This window comes from Microcaecilia unicolor, chromosome 2 (assembly GCF_901765095.1).
Source record: "Microcaecilia unicolor chromosome 2, aMicUni1.1, whole genome shotgun sequence".
Classification (NCBI taxonomy): Eukaryota; Metazoa; Chordata; class Amphibia; order Gymnophiona; family Siphonopidae; genus Microcaecilia; species Microcaecilia unicolor.
This window is the reverse complement of record NC_044032.1, coordinates 80,601,284-80,626,937: the sequence shown is the minus strand read 5'-3', so window position 1 is coordinate 80,626,937 and position 25,654 is coordinate 80,601,284. Positions and strand designations below refer to the sequence as shown.

At 42.3% G+C, this 25,654-nt stretch overlaps 1 protein-coding gene across 1 annotated transcript in view; it reads left to right on the top strand.

Annotated features, from left to right (window-relative positions):
- The window catches only part of C6 (complement C6), a 126,857-nt gene that overhangs the window by 23,748 nt on the left and 77,455 nt on the right, over nt 1-25,654 (top strand). Inside the window, exons 4-7 of the mRNA XM_030193083.1 lie at nt 6,978-7,122; nt 11,266-11,407; nt 16,656-16,794; nt 21,013-21,213. Coding sequence (XP_030048943.1) covers nt 6,978-7,122; nt 11,266-11,407; nt 16,656-16,794; nt 21,013-21,213 — 627 coding nt within the window. The remainder of the gene's footprint in view (nt 1-6,977; nt 7,123-11,265; nt 11,408-16,655; nt 16,795-21,012; nt 21,214-25,654) is intronic.

The following is a 25,654-nucleotide window of genomic DNA, read 5'->3' as shown; positions in this document are numbered from 1 at the left end:
TCCTGATACTTTCTCATTCCAAAAAAAGGAGGCATGAGAACCATATTGGATTTCCATGATCTCAACTATCTGGTCAAAGAAACGTTCAGGATGAAAACTCTACACACCATTCTACCACTTCTGCTCAGACTGTTGATTAGCTTCTTTGGATCTCAAGGATCCTGTATGCCTGTATATACCAATTAGCCCAGCATTCAGGCAATATTTAAGATTTTCAATAACCTCCCTTTACTACCAATACAAGGTTCTTCCTTTTGGCCTTTCGGCGGCTCCACGAGTCTTCACCAAATTTGTAGTGGCCTTGGTAGCTTTTCTACACAAACGGGCTGTTCATCTTCCCATATTTGGATGACTTGTTTGTCATGGCATCATCCCCAGCTCAACTGAACCTCTCTTTAGAAAAGACGATTCGACTCCTCACCGATCTGGGTTTCCTAATAAATCACGAAAAATCACTTTTGGTGCTGATACAGACAATAAATTTCATTAGAATGACCATTATCACACCTCTAAGTTTAGCCATACTTCCTCAAGACAGAGAAGAGGTGATTTCAACACCAGGGCCGCAAAAGCGGGTGGGGTGGAGGGGCAAAATTCCCCAGGCCTGGCCTCAAAGGGGTCCCGGTGCTGCACTGCCCCTGCACTGAATAAAATTGCAAGTTTGCTTTATAAAAGTTCAGTGGCAGTGGGTGGTAGAGCAGGCAGAAAGCTGCTTGCAGTGCAATGTTTCCTTATTGTGTTAACACGCGTTGCGCTGTTACACCGCCGCTGCAGGTCCACCACTCCTACTCTTTTGTCATCCTTCTGGTTTCTTGCCTCTCTTTCTAGTGGTGCATGCTGCAGTGTACGGCCGGGCCCTGGCTGTCACAGTGCAGCGCAGGTAAAGTACTTCCTCCCTGGCTGAATGGCTCCTCTCCTGCGCTCAGTGCACTGCGACAGCCTGCTCCTCCACTCCACCACATATCCGGTCGCGGTCGGTGTCCACTGCTAGCACAGTACACTGCAGAGCACTAGGGCTGGAATCAGATTATTATAATCCAGACAGTCTCCCAACCCCGAACCCAACTCCTCCTCGAGACTCGAGTCCCAATCAGGACACAACACAGGTCACAGAGGACAGGAGGAGAGAGCAGACAAACCAGAAGAATTGGAGTTTTTATGATAAATTTTCTATTGCCATTTTCTTATGTACTGACTTAAAAAGAAAGACTGGTTCTCAGCAGTGTCCCGCTGCCCCCCTCCCCCCCCCCCCACACACACACACATTATATGCCATTTTAATATTCTATACATTACATACATGAAATAGCAACATGTCCGTGACATGCCCTCGCTTCATCCACAATTACAGCCCACTTGCAGTTTTGTGCTATGCAAAGTGCATCTGCATGCAAAGTTCATAGAATAGTGCCAAGTGCTTATGCAGGTAATAGCCAATTAATGGCACTGGCACCAATTACATGTGTAAGTGCAGCTATTCTGTATTTATGGGCATATGATTGGCTCCTTATTTTAGGCATGGCTTATAGTCTATAGTCATTATTGCTTTTTCTGAAATGACTGCTCCTGCTGTGCATGCTGGAAATACATGAGTATTTGACTCATCTGTCTATGTATTTTACTAAAGGCTCCACATTTGACAGAGCCTTTTGTAAATTACTAGAGGACTAGTTAATGTCTCAGTCTGCATCTCTCAGTTCCTATCTCAATGTTTTATGTAAAATGGGCAGGTCACATGTTGGATACATGGCAATGGGTAGAAGCAATTCTAGAGGTGGGAACCTTCTTTTAAACGTCCTGATGCTGTGTGGTGACGCGATCCTATTCTATACTGGCATCTGGATGCCTAGATTCTCCTATAGAATATTAATGTAACCCAACACCTGCACAACTATGTGTAATCTCAGTTACATCAGCCATAGAACTGGCATATAAATCCTGGTGCCCAATTATAGAGTAGCCCTTTGAATGCATTCATTAGGTCTCATGTCATTTGCAAAGACAACAGTTACAGAAATCTGAGTTCAGATCCACAACTTCCATCTGTGCCTCACTGGATGTGGATCTTACATGTATTATGCTGAGGCTTTTTCCTCCATGTGATTTTTTTTGTATAGATCATGTTTACTAGAAATTTTGATTCATAAGTGAGGATAATAGCATGTTATTTATATTTTGATTTAGAATCTGGTCTGAAAACTAGTTGAAATATCAAGCATCATTTGTGAAAGGTATAGAGAGTAAAGTGTATTTGTGGAAACAGATACTTTGGAGACTTCTTGATGTTACATTTTTCTTAGCAGAGAGAGGTTTAGCATTTAGAGGAGTCAGTAATGTAATTGGAGATCCAAATAATGGAAATTTTCTTGCCATTCTGGAATTGTTAAGTCGCTATCGGCCTTATTTTCGAAAGTGATGGGTGCCCATATTTCGACCCAAATCGGGAGATGGGTGCCCATCTCGCAAAGGTGCCCAAATCAGTATAATCGAAAGCCAATTTTGGGCGTCTTCAACTGCAATCTGTCGCAGAAATGGGCAAAGTTGACGGGGGCGTGTTGGAGGCGTGGTGAAGGCGGGACTGTGGCGTGTTTATCGGCCGAGGAGAGATGGGCGCCTTCGGCCGATAATCGAAAAAAGAAAGCCATTTTTAGCGCAAATTTGTGTCACTTTTTTTGACCCTTTTTATTCACGAACAAGTCCCAAAAAAGTGCCCTAAATGACCAGATGACCACCGGAGGGAATCAGGGATGACCACCCCTGACTACCCCAGTGGTCACTAACCCCCTCCCACCAAAAAAAAAACAACTAACAACTTTTTTTTCCAGCCTGTATGCCAGCCTCAAATGCCATACCTAGCTCCATCACAGCAGTATGCAGGTCCCTGGAGCAGTTGTTAGTGGGTGCAGTGGACGTCAGCCAGGTGGACCCAGGCCCATCCCCCCTACCTGTTACACTTGTGGTGGTAAATGGGAGCACTCCAAACCGCCCACAAAACCCACTGTACCCACATCTAGGTGCCACCCTTCAGCCATACGTGCAATGATAATGGTGTAGAGTTGTGGGCAGTGGGTTTTGGGGGGGGATTTGGGGGGCTCAGCACTCAAGGGATGGGAGCTATGGACTTTGGAGGTATTTTACTTTTTTTTTTTTTTATTGTTACAAGTGCCCCCTAGGGTGCCCGGTTGGTGTCCTGGCATGTGAGAGGACCAGTGCACTACAAATCCTGGCCCCTCCCACAACCAAATGCCTTGGATTTTTTCGTTTTTGAGCTGGGCGCCTTCAGTTTCCATTATCGCTGAAAAACGAAACCGCCCAGCTCAAATCCACACAAATCCGATGCATTTGCCTGGCACAAACCGTATTATCGAAAACAAAGATGGGCGCCCATTTTTTTCAAAAATACGGTCTGTCCTGCTCCTTCACGTACCCATTCTCGGACATAGATGCCCATGGAGATTGGCGTTCGTGTTCGATTATGCCCCTCCAAGATTCTCTTTTAGAGCATCATCTCAAGAAACTGAGAGAATCACAACAAGAAGCTCATTCTTGGATGCAAGTTCACTATCTATCAGCTAACATACAGAATGAGTTTATTGAGTGCTGTGCTGATCATGTTAGAAAAACAATTTTAATGGAAAGATATTCGGCAAAATATTATTCTATCATTATTGATGCCAGTCCCGGTTATGCTCACATAGAACAAACTAGTTTCATCTTAAGATATGTTCTTTGGAAGGAGGAAATTGGATTATATGAGATTGATGAGAGATTTCTTGAGTTTGTAAACTGCAATAAAAAGACTGGTGAAGATATTGCCAATCTAATTATTGAACTTCTCGGCAAACACAAGATTACAATTTCCGAGTGTCGGGGTCAGGGGTACAACAATTGTAGCAACATAAGTGGAGCTTACAATGGTGCTAAAGTTCACATATTAAGAATAAATCAGTTGGCTGAGTTTTCACCTTGTGATTGCCACAGTCTTAATTTGTGTGGAGTCCATGCAGCAGAAAGCAGTATTCAGGTTGTAACATTTTTTTGGAGTTGTTGAAAAGTTATATTCCCTATTCGCCTCATGTCCTCAAAGATGGGAAATACTTATGAAAAATATCAGTGGTTCATTGCACAAAATGTCAGACACCCGTTGATCTGCAAGGGTTGAAAGCACACATCTTATAGCTGCACATCTGCCAGGTATTTTGAATGCACTTGAAGAAATGGAAAATCTAAACCTTAGACCTGAGACCGTATTTGAAATTGACAGACTGCAGACCTATCTGAAATCATTTCAATGTGTCCCTTTGTGCTCTCTCTGGCTTAAGATTTTGACGGAAATAGATTACCACAACAAAGTGTTGCAAGCAAAGAAATGTTCATTAGAAACTGAAATAAAAAACATTCGGATCTTAGTATCAAACTTGAAAGTTATTAGAGAAAATTGGAGTGCCATTTTGAAAGAAAGCAAACTGGTTGCTGGAAATGTAGGTTTCAACACGGAATTTGCACAAATTAGAATTAGGAAAAGAAAAAGAATGGCCGATGAATATATAAATGAAATTGATCACGAAGAATGGTTCAAAAAATGTCATTTATGTTTTGATTGATTGTGTTATTGCAAATATAATGGTGCGATATGAAGTGTATGTGAAACTTCATGAAACATTCAGCTTCCTTTGGATGTATCTCCTTTTATCTGATGAAGAAATAGAAGAAAAGGTTAAAACATTTTGCACCAAATACAGCATTGATGTTTCTTCTTCAGCATTGTTGGAAGAAATAAAATACTTAAAAGCACTTCACACAGCCAATATTGGAAATGACCCAATGGAGCCTCTTGAACTATTGAACAAATTAAAGTGTTTGAATCTGTCCTCACTCTTTCCAAATGTCTATATTGCTTTATGCATATTTTGCAATCTATCAGTATCTGTGGCTCAACCTGAACAATCATTCAGCACCTTGAAAAGAGTAAAAAGCGTGTTTCGATCAACAATAGGGCAGCAGAGACTCAGTAGTTTAGGATTACTTGCCATTGAGGCTGAATTGGGTGCCCTGGGATCTGGGTATGTTCTTATTTAACAGAGTGGTTCATCACCTGCTCAATGCAGCTAAATTGACACTGGAAACCTATTGAAAGTGAGTTGAGCCACCTGCTGTGCACATCTGGAGGGCTAAATTGAGTTATATTTATAGGATAGAGCAGTTAACTGCCAAGAGGCATAACTGAATGCCCAGATGGAGGAAACTTTGGGGTCCTTTGAAGAATTTTCAACTTACTTTTGAAGTGTTAACCACGTACCCATTTTGGAGGGTTGGTTGGGGTTGTGGGGGATGGGTCAGATAAGGGGTGAAGGGGGTTTAGCCCGGCCAAATACCAGAGTTCGCCAGGTTTGAGATCGCCGGTTTTGTTTTTCAGCGATAATGGAAAAAAAATGCCGGCCATCTCAAACCCGGCGAAATCCAAGGCATTTGGTCATGGGAGGAGCCAGCATTTGTAGTGCACTGGTCCCCCTGACATGCCAGGACACCAACCAGGCACCCTAGGAGGCACTTCTCTAACATTTTTTTAAAAATACACAAATAGCTCCCAGGTACATAGCTCCCTTACCTTGGGTGCTGAGCCCCCCAAATCCCCCCCAAACCCACTCCCCACAACTCTACACCATTACCATAGCCCTTATAAGTGAAGGAGGGCACCTACATGTGGGTACAGTGGGTTTTGGGGGGGGGGGGTTGGAGGGCTCAACACTTAGCACCACAAGTGTAACAGGTAGGGAGGGATGGACCTGGTTCTGCCTGCCTGAAGTGCACTGCACCCATTAAAAACTGCTCCAGGGACTTGCATACTGCTGTCAGGGAGCTGGGTATGACATTTGAGGCTGGCATACAGGCTGGCAATAAAGTTTTTTATTTTTATTTTTTTATTGTGTGAGGGGGTTGGTGACCACTGGGGGAGTATGGGGAGATCATCCCCCATTCCCTCCAGTGGTCATCTGGTCAATTGGGGCACCTTTTTTAGGCTTGGTCGTGAAAATTAAAGGCCCAAGTAAACCCGGCAAAATACTGATTAACGCCGCTTTTTTTTTCCATTATCTGCAAAAGCTGGCCATCTGGTAGCCACGCCCATGCCCGCCCATGTCCCGCCTTCGCTTCGCCGCTGACACGCCCCCTTGAATTTTCACCGGTGCAGCGACGAGAAAGCGGCGATGGTGTCACAAATGCCGCTTTCGATTTTGCCACTTTTGAGAGATCACCGGCCATCTCCCGATTTATGTCGGAAGATCGCTGGCAATCACTTTCGAAAATAAGCCTGTTAGTAACATAGTAGATGACGGCAGAGAAAGACCTGTAAGGTCCATCCAGCCTGCCCGACAAGATAAACTCATATGTGCTACTTTATATGCTGACCTTGATTTGTATCTGCCATTTTCAGGGCACAGACCATAGAAGTCTGCCCAGCACTAGCTCTGCCTCCCAACCACTAGCCCCGCCTCCCAACCACCGGTGCTACCTGTAAGAGACTTCCCAAGCAAAAAATGATCACACACGCTTTGTTCTCCACCACTTTTTATCTACGTTAGAATTTTTTTTCACTTTTTTATTGAAGTTTAATAACCATAACAATTTTCAACTGGAACACAAGTCACAATAATACCCAACCAAAATCATAATATTCACAATACAGAGTGGAACCCTGAACTCTGAGCTTCATAGACCCTGTGATCTCTATACTCCCCTAAACTACCACTCCCACCCCGTACCCCCCAATATATTAGAATTTTTTTAAAACATGCAAACTAATTTAACATACATTACTTCATAGGTTGCCATGTGTTAAATCAATTTAGTGTGAACTAAATTTTTTAAGGTGCAATAAGCTAGCAAATGCACATCTCTAGTGAATTTTATTTTTCGTCCCACACCTTCAAACTGGAAGTAAACTTAGATTTCAGTTGTGTCCCTGCTTTGCTTTCTAGTTTCGTGTCCGTTCGCTGCTGCGACCCTCTCAGTTTGGGGGACAGGCTTGCACTGAGCAGCTGGTTGATTCCCGCAGGTGCATTCCATTGAAGCTTTGCAACATAGAGGAGCTGGACTGTAAGAATAAATTCAAATGTGACACCGGTAAGAACACTATTTCTTTTAAGAACCTGGAATGCAGACTGTAAAGCATCAGAAAAAAAGAGCTCAAGCATTAAAATATTTTTTAAATATTATTTTGTTGGCCAAATAAAAGGTATCACAGCCTATAACAAATCTACACAACATAAAATCATCCTGGCTGATATTCTGCTTGCAGTGGTCAGCGGTCACTGACAGCTGCAGGCTGAATTAAACCCAGATACTCCCTGTCTAGACACCAGCACTGAATATCCATGTCAATAGTGGATACTTGGAAGTTATCCAAGCACCGATCAATATTCAGACTGGTGCCTGGATAGCCCAAAACATAAAGTTACAGTAGCCTTTTTGCTGGCCTAACTTTATCTGCTTACTTACTCAGTTAACCCATTAGTGCCCAATGGTCCCATATTTGTTCCCACATATGGGAACATTTGGCACTAACGGGTTAATGGAATGAATATCTCCACTTAACCAGGTAAATTTCAGCTTTGCCTTGACTCTGCCCAGGGCCGCCTCAGCACTAACCAGTCAGTGCCACAGCAGTCAGAAATATTATTCAGAGGCCTTCTGCCTGGTTAAGTGCCACTGAATATCCCCTCCCAGCATGCTCAGAGGAGACTTTCAGAGGCTCCTGACTGATTAAACACTTTTGAATATCAATCCTTATCAGTACCCTTTGTACCTGACAATGCCCCTTCCTGTTAGTCCTCAATGTGGGCAGAGTTCTTGTTTTGACATGATATCATAGAAAAAAACTTAGGAGGTCTTTTACTAAAGCTTAGCTCGAGTTATCTGCAGCAGGGCCCATGGGAATAAGATGGGCCCTACTGCAAATAATTTGAGTTAAGCTTTAATAAAAGACCCCCTTAGACTCCCTACCACACTGCTTTCAGTGGGGAAACTGAACACCTGGTATGCAAAGTAGAAAATGCTTAGAATAAACCCTTTGAGTCCTTGTCCAACTCAGGGGCGTATCTGAACTGCAGTGGTAGGGGGGGCCAGGGCCAGAGTGAGGGGGCACATTATAGGCCCCCCCGCCGCCGCCATTGCCGATCCCCCTCCCCCCTACCGCTGCCAACCCTCCCCCTCCGTTGTTGTCGCCTACCTTCGCTGGCGGGGGACCCCAACCCCCGCCAGCCGAGGTCCGCGTCCTCCTGCCGCTGCCGGCTGCCGTTAAAAGAATTCCGTCAGCTGGCGGGGGACCCTCAACCCCCGCCAGCCAAGCCGAGGTCCTTTCATTTCTTCTTCCAGTAAAGCTGGCGCCAAAAGTTTCTTCTGAGTCTGACGTCACTGCACGTTGTACGTTGTCAGACACTTACGAAATAAAACAAAACCCTGCAAAAAGATGCTCAAAACATATACAGAAAACTTAACACATGACAGCTCTAGCCCACCTATGAAAAGACAGTTCTATAAATATTACCCTGGACTATAGCGCATCAATATACCTGCTTCTGGAAAACTGGAACAAGCTGGACTGTTAAATATTCCTACACAGGAGGAGGAGTGGCCTAGTGGTTAGGGTGGTGGACTTTGGTCCTGAGGAACTGAGTTTGATTCCAACTTCAGGCACAGGCAGCTCCTTGTGACTCTGGCAAGTCACTTAACCCTCCATTGCCCCATGTAAGCCACATTGAGCCTGCCATGAGTGGGAAAGCACAGGGTACAAATGTAATAAAAAAATAAGACACTACAGGCTAACAGAATCTGTCATTTCAGTCACACATGCAGACCTTTAGTCTGTCCCAGTATTGCAATACTTATGTAATTAACATGGACAGACCCTCACATGATACAAAATAGGGAACCACAAAAAGCATACACACAAAAAGTGAAATACAGATCCCCTTAAGAAAGCCAGACTCTGTAAAAAGTGCAAATACTGGTAAAAGAGAAACAGAAATGTACTTTCTCCAATACTCCACAAAATACAAAACCAGAAAAAAATGCACCTTAGTCCATAAAAAGTATGAAATAAAAATATTTTTTTTCTACCTCTGTTACCTGAGCATTTTATTTTTCTACTTAGGCTGGTCCCAGTCTCTTTTCCACTTTCCATATGTCAATCTTTTCCTAAATTCTTTTCTAGGTCTTCTTCGCCATTTTTTTCTCTCTTCTCTTCACTTCTTCCTTTCCATCTCTACATATGTCTGGCAAAGATCTTTCATTTTGTTTTTTTCCCCCATCTGTCCCTCCCTACCCCCCCCCCCCCCCCACACACACACACATACATCCCATCTTTTCTCCCCCCCCCCCCCCCCCATCCCAGCATATCGCCCTCTCTCCCCTGTGGGGCCAGTTTTTCTCCTCCTCTCTTCCCCAGCTCCTCATCCAACTTCCTCTCCCCCTTCCCCGTGGTCTGACATTGCCCTCCCTAACACTTATGATCTGGCATCTTTTTTCTCCTCCCCATCTGTTGGTGGGGCATCTCCCTATCTCCTTCCATCACCACCCCTTCACAAAACAAATGCTGTCTGCTACTGGCTGAATATCAGCAGGTATGTTTTTATTGCTAAAATGGATCCTTATGCTGCATGCACCCAGCGAATAAACAACTCATTTCTCCTATATTTTGGAACAGGCTCTATGACAGAAAATTCTGTTCGAAAATACTCTTGAGATTTGAGATGCACTGACCTGCATGTCTCAATTCCTACTTCTATGACCTATCTAAAGTGGGGGCTGCCCACAATAAACTTGAGAACATTAACATTTTGACTGGTCAGTCCAGTCACATACCTGTACTGGAACAAAATCACTTATCCTTTGGCAGTCACAGTCATTTTGATATGAGTGCTTTACCAGTGATGAAGCAGCTTGACCAATGATTAATCTCATAAGAATATAAGAGTAGCCATACTAGGTCAGACCAATGGTCCATCTAGCTCAGTATACTGTTTCTAACAGTGGCCAAGCCAGGTCACAAGTACCTAACAAAAACCCAAATCGTGGTGACATTCCATGCTACAAATCCCAAGGCAAGCAGTTGCATCCCCATGTCTGTCTCAATAGCAGACTATGAACTTTTCCTCCAGGAATTTGTCCAAACCTTTTTTAAACCCAGATATGCTAACCGCTGTTACCACATCTTCCGGCAAAGAGTTCCAGAGCTTAACTATTCATTGAGTGAAATAAATATTTCCTCCTATTTGTTTTAAAAGTATTTCCATGTAACTTCCTCTCGTGCCCCCTAGTCTTTGTACTTTTGGAACAAGTAAAAGATCGATTTACTTGTACTCGTTCTACACCACTCAGGATTTTATAGACCTCAATCATATCTACGCTCATCAGTCTCTTTTCCAAGTTGAAGAGCCCTAACCTCTTTAGCCTTTCCTCATACGAGAGGAGTTCCATCCCCTTTATCATTCTGGTTGCTCTTTTTTGAACCTTTTTCAGATAGGGTGACCAGAACTGAACACAATACTCAAGGTGTGGTCACACCATGGAGTGATACGGAGGCATTATAGTATTTTTACCATACCATCCCTTTCCTAACAATTCCTAGCATCCTGTTTGCTTTTTTGGCCACCACCACACACTCAGCTGCACAGAGTCAGATTCAAAATGTCTTAAATGAGCCTAGTATGATATGAAAAATTGCAGTCTGAAGTACCCCACAACCCTGAAGAAGATTAATTTCTTGGATTACTTGCTAAAGAAATTCCTGCTCTACATAACAGGATTGTGCATGAACAAAATGTTAGCTCATTTTTTGGGTCATGTTTGGATTTTTTTCTCTAATTTCTAGACATTTTATTTAGTCTGTTTCACACATTAGTTAGAATTGTTAAATGTGCATTACAACCTTTTAAGATGCATTAACTAACAAAAACATGCATTATTTCATAGGTTGATATGCATTAATTTGATTTAGCAAGCTTTTAATTTTTTTTGCAGGAGCACTGATGAACTGATTGCCACACTAAAAAATGCACCTTCCCATTTTGTAAGGAATCTTGAAAACAGTTCTCATTTGTCATCTTGGCTATTGTTAGGCAATGCTGATTTCAGTATTTTCATCCATGTGCAAGATACTGTGTGTTGTGTAAATATTTATTGAACAATGTGTCATTTCTCCAATGTTAGTCTGAATTTAATGTATGGTCAACTGCAAAAGAAAACTCTTCTCTCTCTCTTAAACAGGTCGCTGCATTCCCAACAATTTGGAATGCAATGGAGAAAATGATTGTGGGGATAACTCCGATGAAAGAGATTGTGGACGGAAATCAAAAGTGTGCAACAGGGTATTTGAGAGCATCCCCAGTGTACAATTAATGGGCAATGGGTAAATCACCAGCTTTTGCCTTTTCTAATCTTTAGTCTCACTGGAATGAGTTTACATATTATGTTGCAGCAACTGATATTTTTATTACAAACAACTAGAAAACAATAAACCTAAGGAATATTGAGGGGGAAGTTATCAATGCGGGCTACTGTTAAGTTGGGTTATTTTGCCATAAGTCATGCTATTTTAGCACAGGGTCCCATTTTATGCAATGAGAACCTAAAATAGCACAAGCTGTGGTAAAATAACCCAAATTAATGGTAGTCCACATTGATAACTTCCTAAGAGCTAGATTCTATATATGGAGCCAAAAATATCAGCACTGAAAAAATTGCTATTCTTTAAGCCGCACTTAAAGTTAGGCGTGGATTTTACTGTAACGCTTATGCCTAGAAATCGAACCTAACTTTAGCTGCTGCCATTTCCACCAACTGAAACATGGTGCAAATGTACAAGCCAACAATAGGCCTGTATCCCTGTTATTCTATAACAATGCACATTAATTTTAAGAACACCCCTGGTCCACCCATAACCCTCCCATTTCTGCACCCCATTTTCAAATCGCACGTAACATTTAGGTGCATAAAGTTCAATTAAATTGAATTAGTGCCAATAATGCTTGTTACAATGTGCAATTTTTGGTGACTTTTAGGGGGTAAATTTCTGGTTCTATAAATTGGCACCTCAGTCAATGTGCCCCAATTCCATGTGCTTAGCACCAATTCTATAAATATCAAGATTCAATTATAGAACACTAGCCTACATCAACACTAGCACATCCACGTTTAGGCGTGTCCTCTTGCACCATGTCAATGGCAGGCATAAGTTGGCATGCCTAAGTGCATCAAGTAACTCATAATTTACACTATTCTATAAATTATGCACATAACTGGGAGGCACATATATGGCCCACCCATGCTCCACCTGTATGTTGAGCCTCACGCAGTTAGGCATTTGGGCACCTATTAATAATGGTGGCTTTGATGCATAGAAGTGGTGGGTACCTCTAGGCTCAAATTTATAGAATTGCCCCATTAAGGGGCCCTTTTAGTAAAAGGGATGCTACGTGGCAACCCGGAACTACTACCTGCCCAAGGCGACCACCGGCGGTAGTTCTGCCTTGAGCATGCTAATTTTCAGCACTACAGAAAATAATACTGTAACTTCTAGTGTTTCACTAATGTGGGCAATTAGGCAGTGCCATGTGCTACCCTGTTACTGCTGGGTTACTGCAGGAGCCCTTACCGTCACCTCAATGGGTGGCGGTAAGTGCTGTTCCCCTCCCCTGCAATCTTACCACATGGCCATGTCTTTTTTAGGGGCTTTTTTACCCACTGCGGTAAAAAGAGCCCTGACACATGGCAAAAATGGCCTCTGCCGCTATCACAGGGCCCTTTTTTACTGCAGCTTGGTAAAAGGACCCCCTAAGTTTTTCTCCAATAATGAGGGTTATTCTATAGGAGGGCACCAACATTTAGTTGCCAAGAATGTATGTAAATGACCAGAATACTGGAATATAAGTGCATATATTTACATATATGTGTGTAAATGACAATATTCTGCCTACATGCTATTCTATAAAAAATGATGCCTAAATATGGTGCCACATAGTTTGAAATTAGTGTGATGGTTAATAGTGTGACGGCAGGTGAACACATGGGTGGAGTCTGGATAGTTCATGGGCGGAGCATACATTTACACTCATAAATTAATGAATATTTGTATATTAGCAATTTAGGCAAGGAAAGTAGACATCCACTTTTGTTTATAGAAAAGGTACCACCTATGTACTGTTCCCTCTAAGCTGAGGGAAGTCCTCCAACTGCATTGCTACCAGTAGGGGGTAGTGCTTCAATGTTGTGTTTTCAGTCTCTAGGGACAGGCAGATTCACTGGAGTCTGCAGAACTTGCCTAACCCTCTCTGTTGAAAATATGATAGTGAAACAGCACACCCCACTGGTAAGACTGTAGATGGAGGAATCCTGCTCAGCTTACAAGGAATAGTAAACCACTTAGTTTTTTGCTGGGGTATACATTTTATAAATAAATAAACAGGTGCCCTCTATATGCCTAAATATAGGCACACTCCTTTAGAATTGCACTCATATAACAGTGTGCATACTTCCCTTTATAGAATACTAGCATAATGGGTAAATTATGTGCCTAAACTTTAGACATGATCACTTACTCCAGCCAAAGAGCTGGCATAAATGTCCAGGCCAACAGTGTCAAAAGCAGCAGATAGATCGAGAATGATGAGGATAAAATAGAGACCTTGGGATCTGGCCAGGAACAGATCATTGGAGACTTTAGCAAGCGCTGTTTCAGTTGAATGAAGGGGGCGAAAGCCAGATTGAAGTGGATCAAGAATAGCTTGAGATGAAAGAAAGTCAAGGCAACGGCGGTGAATAGCACGTTCAAGTATCTTGGATAGGAAAGGGGGGAGGGAGATGGGGCGATAGTTGGAAGGACAGGTAGGGTCCAATGAAGGTTTTTTAAGGTGTGATGTGACTACGGCATGTTTGAAGGCATCAGGAACAGTCACAGTGGACAGTGAAAGATTGAGGATATGACAGATAAAAGGGATGACACTAGGCGAGATAGTGTTAAGTAGATGGGTGGGAATAGGATCAGAGGAACAGGTAGTTAGTTTCGAGAAGGAAAGAAGATGTGTAGTTTCCTCTTCAGTGATTTCAGAAAAGGAAGAAAAGGAGGCAGGGGTTGGAGGATTGAGAGAATGGAGGTGGAGGTGACCTGGTTGAGAATTCAAGTTTAATCTTGTGAACCTTATCATGAAAGTACTCAGCCAGAGTCTGTGGGGAAAGTGAAGGGGGGGTTGGAGGTGAAGGCACTTTGAGGAGAGAGTTCAGTGTGGCAAAGAGATGTCGAGGGTTTGAGCCAAGAGAATTTGTCAACTGGATATAATAGTCCTGTTTGGCAAGTAAAAGAGCAGACTGGAAGGAGGTCAGCAAGAATTTGAAATGTATGAAGTCAGCATGGGCATGGGATTTCAGCCAAAGGCGTGTGGCAGAGCGGGCACAGGAACGTAGGTAGCGGATTCTAGAGTTAGCCAAAGCTGGGGTTTGGTACGTTTTACAGAACGGGGAATGGGAGGAACGAGAGTATCCAGAGCACTGGAGAGAATAGTATTATAGGAAGAGACAGCCTCATTGACAGACTTGGATAACATTGTGGTAGAGAAGAGATTTGAAACACTGGAGGACAGAGTAGAAGGGTCAATGCATTGGTTAAGATTGGACGGGACTGGGGAGGAGGGTGTTTAAGTGTGAAAGTTATCAGATGATGGTCAGAGAGGGGAAGAGTTGAGGCACAGAAACTGGAGAATGAGCAGTTTGAGAAGAAGATAAGATCAAGACAGTGACCATTCTGGTGAGTGGGAGAAGTAGAGCACAGTTGAAGATTGAAATAGGATGTTAAAGCAAGAAACTGAGAAGCATAAGAGTCAGTGGGATCATTAGCATGAATGTTAAAATCCCCAAGAATGAGAGAAGGAGATGAAGGTTTAAGAAAGAAGGAAAGCCAAGCATCAAAGTCAGTGAGAAAGGAAGAAAGGGACTTATCAGGGGGTCGATAAATGATTGCTACTCGGAGAGGCAGAGGAGCAAATAGACAGATGGAGTGGACTTCAAAGGAAGAAAAACAGTGAGATTGAGGTGGAAGAAGAGGTTGAAATCTACAAGAGGGTGAAAGTAGTAGCCCGACACCACCTCCACGGCCAACCGGGCGAGGAGTATGGGAGAAAAGATAACCTCCATGGCATAGGGCCACGACTGAAGCAGAGTCTTCAGGGTACAGCCACGTTTCAGTTAGGGCAAGCAGATAGAAAGTATGAGAGATAAAGAGGATGACTAAGGGGCTCATTTTTGAAAGAGAAGGACGTCCATCTTTCGACATAAATTGGAAGATGGACGCCTTCTCCCAGGGATGTCCAAATCGGTATAATCGAAACCCAATTTAGCACGTCTCCAACTGCACTCTGTCGCAAGGACAGCCAAAGTTCAAGGGGACGTGTTGGAGGTGTAGTGAAGGCGGGACTTTGGTGTGCCTAACACTTGGACATCCTTGACCCATAATCGAAAAAGCCAAGGACGACCCTGATGAACACTTGGATGTTTTCACCAGGACCTGTTTTTCTTACGACTATGGCACAAAAAGGTGCCCAAAATGACCAGATGAGCACCGGAGAGAATCGGGGATGACCTCCCATTACTCCCCTAGTGGTCACTAACCCCCTCCCACCTCAAAAAACATATTTAAAAATATTTTGTGCCAGCCTCTATGCCATCCTCAAAAAACATCTTTAAAAACATTTCATGCCAGCCTGTATGCCAGCCTCAGATGTCATACTCAGGTCCATGACAGCGCATGCAGGTCCCAGGAGTAGTTTCATAGTAAGTCCAGTGCACTTCAGACAGGTGGACCCAGGCCCATACCCCCCTACCTGTTACATTTGTGGAGGAATCAGAATTTAGATGTCCAACTCAGGATTATGAAGTTCCAATGATATCTAAGAACATAGAGGCTATATATGATGAAATGGACATTCATATGCCAGTGATTTATAGCATAAATATTCATTTTAGAAAGCTAGATGTCTAAAACATCAATAGGGTAACATGAATATAAATGTCTCTGTGGCAGCATATGAACATCTATTTTATAAAATAGCAACATAGACATTTATGTGTTGGAACATAAATGGTTATATTAGCTATTTTAGAAACCCAAACATCTATTTCTCCTGAAGCTGTTACAATGTCCAGTATCCCTTGTTAGTTTCACTTTCAAAGGGACACCAATCACTGGGGGATAAAGAAAGTGACCTCTGCTAGTCCCTCCAGTGCAGTGCTGCTCAATAGGATCACTTTTCTGAACCTGGACATCCTAGGTAGAAAATTTGGACACAGACATTCTTTCTTCTTCTGAATGGGGAATGTAAGCCATTTTTTTGGCCCACCCTAGCCCCACCAAAAACATGCCAAACTACACCTTCTTGCCATTTGGATGTTCTTCAGTTTTAGATGTCCATATCCCAGCTTTGTAAAATTGGAACTTAGATGTCTAGTCATGACAGATGTCTAATTATGGACATCAAAAACGTGAATGATGCTTATAAAATAAGAACCACAGTCTCCTCAATACGCTAGTTATGGTTACCACCTTTAAATCACAGTTAAGTAATTTCCCACATTTAAGTGCCTATCTTGACTTATTTTTTTTTCTCTAGGTTTAATCTTCTAGCAGGAGAGAATGGAGGAGAAGTGCTCGGTAACTCTTTCTACCAAGGGAAGTGCAATACAATACGAAGCAATGACACAAGAAAATCTTATCGTATTCCTGCAAACCTAGAAAGCATCAACTTTCAGGTACAAGTGCTAGGTTTCAAGTCATATATATCTATGTGATGATTACAACAAGTTAATACTTTGCAAACTGTGCAAGATTACATAAAGAGTTTCTCTTGTAATTCTAAGTAGCAGAATACAAAGATACCAGTTTAGAAGTGTGGTTTCAATCCACTTATCAGTTGTGTCACACTGGGTGGGATGAATTCTGCTTTGTGAAAACAGCTGGTGACTGATCCTCTCATTACAGCTTCCCACGCAGGTTCCACAAAGGATCTCCTACTGTAATTGCTGGTTTGTAATTTCTATAAATGACAGGCAGACATTTGACACTGATAAAGCAGCTTGGTTTGGCAGATTTCCCAAATACTTGCAAATCAAATTTGTCGATCCCAATCATGAGACTCTTTTGTTTGCTCTTTTATGGTTAGCAGAGACTTGCTTTGAGGACAGTATCCTATTCATAACACTTCTGAAAACAAGGCACGTGCTTCATCATGGTTTTAAATGGGTAGGGGTTCAGGCCAGTCATAATCCTTGGCTAGCATGGCCCACACCCTGCAATTGGCAGTGCTTAACTTATGTGGAGTACCTTTTGAACCGACATTGTTCCCAATGTTCTACCTTTGCAAACTGGTCAGACTTCTCTTGCAACCAATGGTTGTATGCTGTTGAAACACTGAAACAGAGTGTTGTTAATTCCATGGTCAAATTATGCAGAATTAAGATTAGCTGAGTTAATGTCAGGGCACAGCATGGGAAATCTTTTGCTTGAGGTTACCTAGTTACATTAGTCCTTCATTCACATCAAGGAAGCTGTCAAGGAGTATATGAACATTAAAATCATTTGAAATTATTCTCTAGGGGCTTGGATCTTCTAACTGTAAAACACATCAGGAGAGGTGAGAATGAATTATTACAATACAGAGGCCGATATTCAAAGGGACTTATCCAGTTAGGAGGTGCTGCTAACCAGATAAGTGCCAATGAGAGGGATATTGAGCAGCAATAACTGGATAGTGCCATTGAATATAAGGAGATTTAATGAGACAAGAGATGGCATGACATCAAAAAGTTGAAGCTGATTTCACCCAGCAGCTGCCATATTAGTGTATCCAAAACAAGCCCCTCGAAAACTCCCCAACCCCCCAAACTCTCCTCCTAACAGAAAGAATGCAAAACCGAGGTTTAATAAAACAATATAAACCTCACATGCTTGCTATTGTTTTTCAATAGCATCTGCAAATGTTTTGGGTCACTCAATATGGTGGCAAGCTTCAGCCCACATAATGGGCCAGATAGGCTCATGCCGTCTCCTGTCTTATTAAATCTCCTTGGTTGAATATGACTACCTGAGCACTATCTGGACAGTGCAGGGGGTGGAGCTTGGGCAGAGTGGGAGGATATCCAGTTATCTGCCATAGTCATACCACCAACTCAGTAGCAAACTAGATAATGTTAGGGCAGCAAAAAGGATATCCTAACTTTATCCAGTTAATGGACTGAATAAGACTGCTAAGTGGATAGCACCGCCTATCAGTGTTGAAACCGGATATTTAGTGCTGACAATATCCAAAAACTGGCATTGAATATCTGATTTTGTTGAAACTGTGGCAGTCAGCATTTTAAAAAAAACCACTAACAGCCATATACTGAATATCAGTCCCACTGTTTTGTTTTTTTAAAGCCATAGAGTAGAGTTCCTCAAATCCAGTTCTCAAGGTCCACAACCCAGCCTGGTTTCCAGGATTTCCACATTGAATATGTAGGAGATCTATAATAGATTTGAGGACCCCTGCCATAGAGTACAATGTACTGTCAACATTCTCAAGAGCTGACCTTAATTAGGTTATTTAGCGATGCAGGTGCTAGCACTATCGGCTGGCACCAATATAACTTTTGGTTGGGGCAAAAAGTGCCCATACCCCCCCCCCCCCCCCCACACTGACAACGGCCTCCTACTTCCCACTCCTGCCCAAGCCATTAAGAAGTGCCTCCTGCTCAGTTAAATCATTTTCAGTATTGGGCCCTACATTGCAAGTTATGCTCTCAGTGTGAAAGATATTTGTCTTCACCAGACAAAGCAGCAAAAACTGCAAAAGAGAGAAATCAGTCTCTATTTTGTACCTTCCCATACCAAGGCTGCCAAGAGGGGGACAGAAGGGAAGATTCCCAGGGTCCAGCCTCCAAGGAGGGCCTGGCACCAGCGATCGAGAGAGACTACTCTGTCAGCCATGGGCCCTTCTTCCGGTCGCAGCCCGCCTATGCAGAAACAGGAAGTTACTTCACAGGAGGCGGGATGTGGCAGGAAGAAGGACTCATGGCTGGCAGAGCAGTCTTTCTTGATCACTACTGCAGGGCAGGGGAGAGGGGTGTGTCAGCGGCAGGTCCTTAAGATTGCTTGCCCCAGGCCAAGCTTTGTCTCTTGGCAGCCCTGCTCAGTGGCCATCCCTGAATATTCAGTGGCACTTAACTGCACAATGCTGCTGAATATCTTCCTGACTACTGTGACACTGTACAGTTAATGCCAGGGCGGTCTATGGATTGTGTCAGGAAGGAGCCTGTTGTTATGCAAGCACTGGTCATATTCAGTGCTTGAGATCATATAGCTAAATGGGCACTGAATATTGGCCAGCATTGGCATAACTTCTGGGTCGGTGGATGACCTGCATATTCAATGACAATGTCCAGATATTGCCTTGGTATTGAATATCCAGGGTAGATTCAGCCAGCAGAGTTATTACCCTTTGCCTTCACTTCTGCATATTTCTTAGTTCATGTTCCGATTATTCAATCACATCATCTCTGTTCATGCTAATTGTACTATTACTGTGGTGATATTCCGTTGGATGTACTGATACTGATAGTTAAAAAAAAAAAACACAGCCCACTAGGAGTGATAGATAAGACAACAGAAGCAGTCAAGTTTAGTTGCAATTTGATTTTGCTCCACACACGCTAATATTTCAACAGAAAAATTGAACTTAAGTTGATCCAACTGTATTATGGAACTGATCAGTGACTGTGAAAGAACAGAAGGTGCAATTCTGTTCTTTCACAGTCACTGATCAGTTCCATAAAGGTGCAATCTGAACCAAGAGTGCTAATTAAGTAGGAAGAGACATTTATACATAAAGTTAAAAGCATATCAACTGAGGCAGCTATCTCAACAGAAAAACAACAGCAAGGAATAGTACAATTAACAATAACATCAAGCAAACCAAAAACTGGACATTCTGGAAGGAAAAGTACCCAAACTAAAAATAAATTTGGAAAAACGTTGACTGTGTATAGACAAGAATAAAGAATAACAACCAAATGCAATAATTTTGTTCAGAGAACTTCTTCACACATCCATTCGGCAAACTAGAAGAAACAAAATGAAAGAGTTGAGGAGACCACAGTGTGTGGGAAGGGCTTTACATGTGTAACCCCCCCCCCCCCACCCTGTTGTATGGGGTTACTGAAAGGATAGAGCCCTGGTAGAAAGTCACAGGGGAGTATTCCGGAGGTCCATGGGTGGGGAGTAAGCCCAGCCCAAGGAAACGGGTTAGGAAATAAAATGCAGCAAGATGGTGCAGAAAGATAGTGAGTGACATGTTGGGATGAGTTCGGAAGAGATAAAAGTGTTATCATGTGCTTGCATATGGTCTTTTGGTGGTCTATGTGTTCCCTGCCAGGAGATCAGTGAAGAGAGAGAAAGGGGCATCCCTGGCTATGAACTGGCAACCCATGGCTAAAGGGAGAGAGAAGTCATAGTCCATATGGACTGAGACTATCCATGAGCTCTGGAGAGTGGGTCAAGGGGATCACTTCCAGGAGCTGGAGATGGGAACTGGGGTGAGTTCCATCTCATAGAGGGGTTGGGACATTGGAGCCCGGGACCTGGGTAAAAGAGGAGTGTAGCCCATTCGGGGTTGATTACCATTTTGAAGGGATGGACAAGGAGAGGAGTTGTATAAAGTGTACATATTTTGGATCTACATTCCTGTAAACATTCAGCGCACTTATCTGTTCCCAACGGGACCCGTTTCACCCTCAGGCTTCATCAGGGATGCAGTGCTTTGATTTCCGCCATTTCTGTTTCCTGACAGTGAGTCAATTTTGTTAAAAGTTTCCTCTATTCAAGTCAAAATCTACTTGCAATGTTAGACATGACTAGATGGGAAAGATTTTTTTTTAGATTGTTAATAATTTTCTTTTTTAAAAAAATTTATATTTTCTTTTCTCTTTCTTGAGGTGGAAAATGAAGAAGACGATTTAATATCAGACTTCTATGACAGTTTAAATAATTTTGATGGTACACAATTAAACTCTGGCTTGGATGACCACTCTGGATCACAATCTTCTGGGATTCCATATTTATTCTCCAGGAAGACACATACAAAAGTAACATCATCTTCATCCTTTGAGGAAGCAATTCAAGCTTCTTATAAAAAGGTACAGTGCATGCACTGTAGAAGAATAAAAGTTATAGATAATTATTTTATTCAATGTGTGCACTAAGAAATATATTCTACCTTTACAGACAATTTTATAGCATGATGCCTATTTTTTTTTTATTTAAAAACATGTGAAGGGGCATTTTCAAAAGCATATCCAAGTCAAAATTTGGACATCCTGCTCATAACATCCAAAAAAATGTAACAGGAGAAATATGGGGATTTCCTGTTTGAAAATATGTGAGAAGAACATTCTTTGCACTGAAAACGTTCAAAATGGAAATGGGACTTGATATACTGCCTTTCTGAGGTTTTTTTGCAATTGCATTCAAAGTGGTTTACATATATTCAGGTACTTATTTTGTACCGGGGCAATAGAGGGTTAAGTGACTTGCCCAGAATCACAAGAAGCTGCAGTGGGAATTGAACTCAGTCCCCCAGCATCAAAGCCCACTGCACTAACTACTAGGCTACTCCTCCACTCCTCCACAGCCATTTCCCAAAATGATATGTCCAAAATATGAACACCAAAAAAGTAGACAAAAATGTCTGGCATTATCCTTCAAATTGTATATAGTGTGACTAGAGTTGTACACGCAAATCTGTGCGTATTCTGATTTGCATACACAACTCAATTGGTTAACAAGTTAATCAGTGCTGATAGTTGGATGTTAAGCAATTATCAGCACTAATTGGCACTAATTAGAATTTACATGCACTACTTGCTAAGCGTATTCTATAAAGTAGTCCATCTAAATTCTACTGCGCAGATCTCAAAAGTGGATGTGGCCATGGGAGGAGCATCGACAGGTCTGTTATAGAATAACCCGTTCCATGCCTAAAGTTAGGCATAGGCATTTACACCAGCTTTTCATTGGCATAATTGACTGTGCCTAAATTCTAGGCTCATGGACGCATTTAGATGTTTTCTATAAACTGGACCTAACTTTAGCCACGCCACAGTTTGCAGAATATGCCTAAACATGTTTTCCTTTGGCACCAATTGTTTAGGTGAAATATATAGAATTGGGCCCTATTTGTACAAAAATGTCCACACAGACGTTCCTGCAGAGCAGAGGGCAACCTCTTGGTCCACCTTCACTACAACTTCACTGGTCTCTCTCCAACATGCTTTAGCTGCCCCAAGTCCCTCTGGATCTGCCTCTGACCTTTGACTGCATTTATCTTCTAGCATCTCTCCACTCACATTCCCCCCCCCCCCTTCTTCTCCCTCTGATTCAACTCAGTCTATCTACTTACCAAGTCCCTTCTTCCTGGAAACACACCCTTGTTGCCCCTCTTTTGAAGAAATCTAGCCTTGACCCAACTATTTCAGACAACTGCTGGCCAAGTTCTAATCTCACATTCTTCTCAAAGATCCTGGAAAAATTTGTTCATCATCATCTCTTTGATTTTTTTCAAAGCTTCGCTACTTCTTCCTCCATGTCAAGCCAGCTTCCATAAGAATCATAGTACAGAAATCCTTCTAGTGGCTTTTCATAGCCCATTAAGACATGCTTAGACTAATGCACCTCTGTCGTGGTAGTTTCATTGGATCTATCCTCCACTTTTGATTTGCTCAACCAGTCTCTTCTTCTATCACGTCTGCAATCTACTGGCATCACAGGCACTGAGCTTCATTGGTTTCATAGTTATCTCTCTAACCGCAACTGTCAGTTTGCTCATCGTCATATCTAATCTCATACTTTTTCTGTTGTATCTGGTGTCCCTTAGGGCTCCAACCTTGCTCCCACATTTTTCAATATTTTTGTCACCCCACTTTTTACTCTTATCTAGTCTAATCACTGTATGGTTACACTGAAGATATCCAAATACTGTATCGTGTCTACCCTTCATAGTCTGATTAGTCTGAACTTAACCTCTGGCTTGTTGGGCAGACTTGATGGACTGTGAAAGTCTTTATCTGCTCTCATTTACAATGTTACTATGTTAAAATGTTACATCTGTTCTCAAGCAGCCTACTGTTCGTGCCTTCAATCTAGGTGTGAGTTTTGCAAGATTTGTGATAGCATTTTATGAAGTCAATAGGTGCCTACGGCTCTCATTTTCAAAGCAGATGGATATCTCAAAATGGCCTAAAAAATGTCTATCTGCCAAAAACGTCCAAATTGCAGTTTTTGAAAGGCAGAATTTGGATGATTTACACTGCAGTTTGTCCAAATATCAAGGTGTATGTTGGAGGCATGTTTTGGGTGAGACTAGGGTGTGACCAAAATTAGTACATCTTTCATTGATAATGGAATAAGAAGAAATGTCCAAGGCAAAAAAGGACATTTTTATCTAAATCTGTTTCAGTCACGCCCAGGGTACAGAAAGTTGCCCTGATTGAGTAGCTGACCACTGGAGGGATGAAGGCACGACCCTTCCTTCCTTCATCTCCCAGTGGCTGACCCCCTTCCATACCCCTAAGAAGTGAAAGTGACATGGTGGTAAATGTGGCCTCAGCATGCAGCAATTCCACACACCAAGGCCATCACAGCCCACTTTTTACTGCTGTTTAGTAAAGGGACCCCTAAGTGTTTTGTCACTTTTTATACTTTGCTTTAAACAGTTGTTGATTACATTCACTTTGAGACTTACTTCTGACAATTGGAGGTTTTTTTATGCCGATGATGACAAGTGTAAACTCTATAAACTGTGAAGTTAAAGTTGAGCTTGTTGAGGCTTTTTCCTCCTATCTGAAGTTTATACACATATCTACTTACAATTATTGAAGTGTGGAGAACTACTGTTTGCTGCTGTGTCTTGCAAAATGGTTTCATATATGCTTTATTCATGCCTTGGGAGGAATACAAAATAACAAGAATATAGATTTGTTTTATACATTTTTTTAAATTCAATTCATTCCTTGATCCTTTCATTTTAAAGTATATTCCCCCAAGGCTAAAGGAAAGGCTACACACTTAGAGATCTTTTACTAAAGGGCCTTCAGCATGCATTCTGCGGTAATTTCCCTGTTGTCACATGCTAACGGTGCATTAGCTAATTTTTAAAAATATTTTTTGAAGAGGGCGTTTCATGAATGGAGAATGGACATTCTTGTGCTATCCAGCTAGCATGTTATGATCAGTGCATGCTAGCCAGATAAGGCAGACTTAATGAGGAGGTACTTAGCCAGTAAGTGCTCCTGCGTTAATATTTTGCAGGTCTTGTGCACTAATAAGAACATTAGCACAAAACCTGCAAAATTTTAAAAAAGCCCTCAACAGTGCAGTGTTAAATCTGGCCTTAGTGCATGGGAAAGTCCCAGGTTAAAAAGCGCTAAGCCCAAATTTTGCTGCACTTTAGTAAAAGAACCCATTATTAATCTGTCAATCATTTTATGTTACTTGGGGGCCTTTTTACAAAAAGGCGGTAGAGGTAGCAACGGCTTGGAGCATGGCGATTCGGCCCTACCACCAGGCTCCTGGGGGAGCAAGCTGTAGTTCCAGATCCTGCCGTGCACCAATTCCGGTGCTAGAAAATATATGTTTTGTTTTTTTAGCCCTGGGGGCATGCGCAGCATTAATCGGGCAGCGCCAGGCTACCGCCAGAGCCCCTACCGTCTCCTAAATAGAAGGCGGTATGGGCTCCCCCAGGAAATGGTGACGTGGCAAGTATTTAACTTATCACAAGGCCATTTTTTTCCTTAAAAGAAAAAAAGCTTTTTACTGGTGGTGGTAAAAGGGAACCTCGGCAAACCCATGCAACAATGCCACCGCAGGGCCCCTTTTACTGCCATTTAGTAAAAGGGGCCCTTTATTTTTTGCAACCTTTTCCTGATATTGTGGTTTTATTATCATTAAAAAATACGCAACCATATTTCAACTATTTTTAATTGCACTTTATTATATATCACAAATATCAAAACGTTATAAAATCATCAATCGAAAATTAAACCACATACACACAGACCCCACGGGAAACTGTGTGCGATGAAGGGTTGCCTTGCAAAGATTGGCTTTAAGGATCCACACGTTGTAATTGAAATTTGCCAAACGAAAGTGACGCCTGCTGGTTTTGAAAAGTTACATGTGGAGTTGAGGAGATTGCTGCGGAAGCAGTAACGAGTACAGTGACAACAGCATGAACCGATAATATGGACAATCAGCAAATTATCTAAAGGGAAGTTTTTGGAGGAACTGTTTATTGGAACAGCAGTAATGAAAACAGTGATAACAGCGTGGGTTGATAATATGGATAAGCAGTTTTGTGTTCAATTTTGGAGGCCGTATCTTGCTAAGGATGTAAAAAGAATTGAAGCGGTGCAAAGAAAAGCTACGAGAATGGTATGGGATTTGCGTTACAAGACGTATGAGGAGAGACTTGCTGACCTGAACATGTATACCCTGGAGGAAAGGAGAAACAGGGGTGATATGATACAGACGTTCAAATATTTGAAAGATATTAATCCGCAAACAAACCTTTTCTGGAGATGG